Below are 6092 nucleotides of genomic sequence, written 5' to 3'. Positions count from 1 at the left end.
TCATAGTCTTTTTCATTTTAATCACCACATTAAGCTATATGGCAATTGTCTTTCCATACCCTTGTACTTTTCATGGCCTTAAATTTGATACAATTAAATGTAAGACTTTTAAGGACTTGCGGAAAAGGCATGCTGACATTGAGATGGAAAAAAATAAATAAATTGGACAAATAAAATAAAATATAATAAACTGCTTTAAAATTTTCAGGTACAGTACAGGTATCCTTAAATGCAGCATTTAAGTAAGATACTAATCAAATGAAAAAAATTATAATGCATAGGCCTATTATTAATCGTATGAATAATAGATTCTACTGATTCTCATATTAGGCTGCTGTACTAGAACTACTACATAGTGCACAGATAAGTTACACATGTAATTTCTTTCCCAGATGTTTACATTCGATTGAGACAAAACCAACTGTGTTTATGTGAACCATTGGTGTTTTTGACAGTTGAAACCATAAATGCTAAAGAATGAACGAGTGCTCGTTGTCAGCGAACAATTTGTAGAGATCTGCCAGAAGAAGCAGCCAGAAAATATAATAAACTGCTTTAGATTTTTCAGGTACAGTACAGGTATCCTTAAATGCAGCATTTAAGTAAGAAATGTACTAATCAAATGAAAAAAATTCAAATGCATATTATTAATCGTATGAATAATAGATTCTACTGATTCTCATATTAGGCTGCTGTACTAGAACTACATACTGCACAGATCAGTTGATGCACATGGGATTTCTTTCCCAGATGTTTACATTCGATTGAGACAAAACCAACTGTGTTTATGTGAACCATGGGTGTTTTTGACAGTTGTAACAATAAACCGTAAAGAGAGTGTAGCCTAGTTTAGCCCCCACTGGGATGTGCGCGCTCGTAGCCTATATCAAAAAGTTTAAACTGGCAAGGTGCACAGCCGCGTCTCTCTTACACCGTTTAGAAGCGGTTGAAATTAAAATAAACGAGTGTACGTTGTGAGCGAACAATTTGTAGAGATCTGACAGAAGAAGCAGCCAATATGAACAGCTGATTTGTACAGAAACATCTGATGGCCAAACTACATTGGAATTCGCAAATGGAAAAATCAAGTGAGCCCGGGACGATTTGTTCACAATGCACGTTTTTAGCGAACCGTACCTTTAGCTGATAGCGAACCGTACTCAGACCACCTCCCGAGTTGGTCTCGGTTCGGTTCGCTTCTGAGGGGTTTGAGATCGTTTGGAGTGTTCACATATGGGCCAAAAATCACGCAAACCGTGCTCAGACACTGAAAAGGACCAAGTGTGAAAACACCCTTAAGTTCAACTGTCCCAATACTTATGCTCTAATCAAATAGTTGGATGAATCTAAAAGTGCTGTCCTTTTTATTTGGTAAAACATTTATGTGCTGAAACAGCTAATACTAAAATGTGACATTCTGTAGTTTTGTCTCATATTCATCTTTTAATCATATTTGCAAATGTCTTGATTCCACAGCAAGCAGAGCAGTTCTGTCTTTAGTGTTCCAATACTTACGGAGGGCACTGTATATGTATATGTATATGTATATATTCATATTAGAGCCCGAAGTATAGTATAAGTAACATAAGTATATGTAAGACTAAAATGAATAAAATTAGTCAAATTAATAATGCCACCTCTTCATTACAATCTTAATTAGAATTCAAAAGCATCTTTGCAAAGAATGGCACCTTACAAACAACCCAATGGACAAGCCAAAGGCAAAACTCCCCGAGATGAAGATGAGGAAGAAACCTTAGGAAAAGCCTTTGGGAGGCTCACCTGGGGAAGCCCATCTCCTCAGACTGGGTTTTAAACACTTTTACAACAAAGCGTTCACAAATGTAAATTTTAAACGGATGTAACCCAGACTTAGCTGTTCTGAAATTAACTGATTTATGATAAACTAGAAATCTATGCTATGTGCAAATCGGAGGGATGGAGACAGAGTATGACAGACAGGAGGTTGTAACTGCTGTTAATTATAGTAACATGTAAAGTAAATCTGCAGGTCTCATGAGGGTGGATTGGTGAATTAGTCTCGGTTCAGTAACTGTGGCTTTGCCTGTCTGGCCGATGGGAGCACGAGGCACTAAAATGAAGACAGCACTCTGCATTGATCTTAGGAGGTCAGCAGTCTCATATCCTGAGAATTCAAAAGCAACAGAAAGCCCTGACTGGCGAAAATAAAGGTCACCTTGAGCTGAGCGGGTTGACTTTCAATACATATACTATGACGCATTAAAACTCTCATCTCAATCTTATTCATCCAGAAATTCGAACAGTTCACAAAATGAACAGATTACATGAAGTATTACAAGGTACTTATCAAATCATATAACTGCTGCCTGCTTAGCTGGTAGGAAAGTGTTCAAGCGCAGACATGATCCCTTTGAGCCAGATTATATGAGTAAATGCGGTGTAATTCTGTTTACAGGATTAATATCGCGATGAATGCACAGGATGGGACCAGCTATCATTCAGACTCTCCTCTGGGCCTCAATTATCAGGCTAGTTTAATATGCCGTGATTTTAAAACAAATCTTTTTGTAGCAACTCCTGCTGGTTCATTAATGGCAGTATGAATGATTATAACAGACTGATAGAATAAATGAATCAATAGAGCCTCTGATTTGTTGATTTGATTATTTTGAAGGTTCTTAAGGCCTCTACTCATTTTCTTTTTATCATTATTTATAAATGTTCAATCACTACAACTGGCCATCACTTTGCTTGCAAATTAGTTAGCGCACTCAATCTAGGCCAGTTACAACTGTAATAATTTATCATATTATAATTTATTTACACAGTAAACATCTATTAAAATGCATTTAGAAACTTTTAGGTTTTGGGACAGCCTTACTTTCTACTGTCGGTCCACTCATTTAAGCAAGCAGCAATGTTGGACGGGAATGCGATCAGAACGCTGGCACATTAAAAAGTAACATAAAAGCAAACGCGCATGAAGGTTGTGATGCATAATTCATTCGCCGCTCCTTTTAGAAACGGCAAATTCATCCGGACAATGACGTTTCGACAGAAGAGCCGCTGTCTCCGTTCACCATCCGAAAAACAGCACGGTGCTATTAAAGATACACAGTGCATTGTAGACTGAGGGGCCAGTCAGCTTCAGGCCACTTTCAGTCACTTAAAAGCAGATTTGTCATGAGCACGTCCCTTTAGTGTACTGCTAATGTTTTTTGTGTGGATGGATAAAAAAGAATCCATCGAATTCAGTCTTTCGAGAAGCTGCTTGTGACCAGAGCAACCTGGTGCAAAAAAAAAACAAAACAAAAAAACAGGAAAAATGGCATCAACATCAGCAGTTCTGATATTTGGAGAAGCCTTTTCATGCACAGACATTTTATCCACCTTTTTCTTCAGTACGGAAGTAAGCCTATGGGCGAGACTTCCGGTTCATTAACCGCTATAGGTAAATAACGAGAAGAATAACAACGTGCAGTAAACGGTAAAACGGTTTGCACCACAAACCAGTGTGTTCATAATTAAGATAATACATTAAAATAATATGGTGAGACACACCAATTTTCAATATCAAGCAGCACAACGAACTGTTTTGTACAGCTATAAATAGCTGGACACGGATGAGAGCGGAAGCTAGACCCATAAAATTTACAAATGCCCATCTTGCCCATTTTTACGGCAAGAAAAAGGTGGATTGAAACTGCAGGTTAATGGGTATATACTATATAGGTGGTATTTTGAAAAACCATCATTTCCACTTGCTTTTGAGGCCTTTTCAAACACTTCATTCTGAACAAATCACTCTCTCATTTACTCAGTTCCTATTGTCTTAATAGTGAACTCCACATGGCGGACTTAGCTAGGATAAGTTACAGGGCTCTACGCTTACTTTTCTTTTTAGCAGCACTTGTGCTCCTAACTTAAAAAATTTAGGAGCATGTTCAAAATTTTAGGAGCACCTTCTAATCAATAATCCAAAATTGTATTAAAAATTAGCCTTCCCATTATGAGGTGATATTTGACTCAAAGTGATTTACACCGTTTAGACAACACTACATAGGGAACAAAGAGCAAATTTGGACACAGCAGATAGTACGTTACACATTGCAAAGGACTGTTTCTTCTCCTCGTCCTTCAGCATCGGACAGTACATTGTGCTACGAGCACCCAGACAGGCATCAGAGCAAAGGAGAACACTACAACTTGAAATAAATGAACAATCACTTTGAAGGACCTTGGAAAGAAAATAAACAGAATCAGATTAAAAAGAGCACATTTGCAAGGAGAAACAGGAGTGGTATCCCATCAGTGGGCTTTTGTAGAGGGACACAGACCACCTGGGCTCCACTCTCGTCTCTTCTATCAGTCCTTCATACTTATTTTCTGTTCATTCACCATCCGTCTTTCATCTTCCCTCCAGAGTCCATGATCTCTTCTCCTCTCTGTTCACCGAATCTCACTCTCAGTGCTTTATTATTAAAGCGTATTGTCTAAGACCCCAGTGACGCCACAGAGACAATGAGCTATTCTACTCTGTCACTGTAATCAGATGAACCAATAGAGAGGAAGAGAATCAATGGTCACCTCTGACCTGCTGCCGATGGGTCTATGGACAAGCAGATGCTGGTGTCTTCAGTTTTCATGAATGTAGGCCTTGTGTTGTGCTTTTTTAATCCTACATCTATGTTGTACATGAGAATCAAGTCCATATGTAGTACATTTACCAGAGAAAGTTAACAACAACTAAACTGGTTTCACGGGTAAAAGAGCCTATAGGGAGCTTTGACTCTGGTTATGAGATACTGTTAAAAATATGACCCCATACTCACTGTGTTGGAAGGGCGAGGGTGCTGGGCTGGACTTTGGGTCTTCTTTTGGCAGATGTTCCCATCTGATTGGCTGAGCGTTTGAGTGACTGTTGGTTTAGAAGACTGGAGGCCAGACCTGCATGGTACTGTAACTACAGAAAGAAAAACACATGTTCAGGTACTAGGGCTGTAAAATTAACCCACATTCTCCTGATCATGATTATTCAATTCCATTTATTTGGTCTTTATTTGGAATGCACATAAACATTTCATATATATGTACGCAAAAAGTGAACAATTTATAACAATTCATATTATTTTAAAATTACATTTTGTTAATTTTTAATACAGTGGTAGCCAAAATTATTAGAACACTAGTATTTTCACCAGCTAAAAACTGGTTTTAAGTCAGTTATTTCTATCTTTTGCTGCAGTGTGTCAGTAGGAAATATCAGTTTACATTTCCAAACATTCATTTTTCAATTAATGGCAAAATGAATGTAATAATCCAGTGAGATTTTTGTATGACAACAGCCAGTGCTCCACACAGAGACCTGATCTCATCATCATCCAGTCTGTCTGGATTCTGGAATGACATGAAGAAACAGAAGAAACTGAGAGAGACTAAATCCAGAAGAACAGTGGCAACATCTCTAAGATGCTTCAAGAGACCTCCCTGCAAAGCTACTGTACTGTTAAAAGTTTTAGGCACCTGTGTAAAAATGCTGTAAAATGAGGTTTCTGTCAAAAATAATGTCATAAATAGTTTTTTTTGAATCAATTAACTTCTATTAACTAAATTAAATCAACATTTGGTGTGACCATCATTTGCGTTTAAAGCAGTTTTTGCCCTAGGTGCACTTGCGCATAGTTTTTTCAGGTAGCTTTCTTGAAGCATCTTGGAGACGTTGCCACAGTTTTATGAAATAATATAAATACAAAAAAATTAACATATGAATAATTTTGTATACAAATATATAAATGTATTGTCATTAGTGGTCGACCGATATATCGCCAAGGCAGATATATCGGCCGATATTTGGCATTTTTCAAATATCGGCATCAACCGATAAGTGTTTCTGTTTGGCCCATGTGTTCAAGGCGGGACTTTTATTTTGACGGTGCTGAGAACGGCTGCGCCTGAGCGCACACCACTCACATTCTCCCTCTTGTTCGCTGTCGTCGTTTAGTTTTGTCTAATATGGATAGAAGTCTATCTAATAATCAGAACTGTTAAACAAAGGAATTAAAATGTATACAAAAAAGTATTATAACGATTGCTTTAATATTATTAGTAAT

The 6092-nt window shown here is 37.6% G+C and overlaps 1 protein-coding gene across 1 annotated transcript in view; it reads right to left on the bottom strand.

Moving 5' to 3' along the window:
- Positions 1-6092, bottom strand: part of LOC107665006 (mediator of RNA polymerase II transcription subunit 27-like) — a 72700-nt gene that overhangs the window by 43076 nt on the left and 23532 nt on the right. Inside the window, exon 3 of the mRNA XM_016455728.1 lies at positions 4815-4945. Coding sequence (XP_016311214.1) covers positions 4815-4945 — 131 coding nt within the window. The remainder of the gene's footprint in view (positions 1-4814; positions 4946-6092) is intronic.

The sequence above is a fragment of the Sinocyclocheilus anshuiensis genome, unplaced genomic scaffold, assembly GCF_001515605.1.
Source record: "Sinocyclocheilus anshuiensis isolate Anshui unplaced genomic scaffold, SAMN03320099.WGS_v1.1 scaffold363, whole genome shotgun sequence".
Classification (NCBI taxonomy): domain Eukaryota; kingdom Metazoa; phylum Chordata; class Actinopteri; order Cypriniformes; family Cyprinidae; genus Sinocyclocheilus; species Sinocyclocheilus anshuiensis.
The sequence above is the reverse complement of the archived record's forward strand: the minus strand, read 5'-3'. Positions and strand labels throughout refer to the sequence as shown.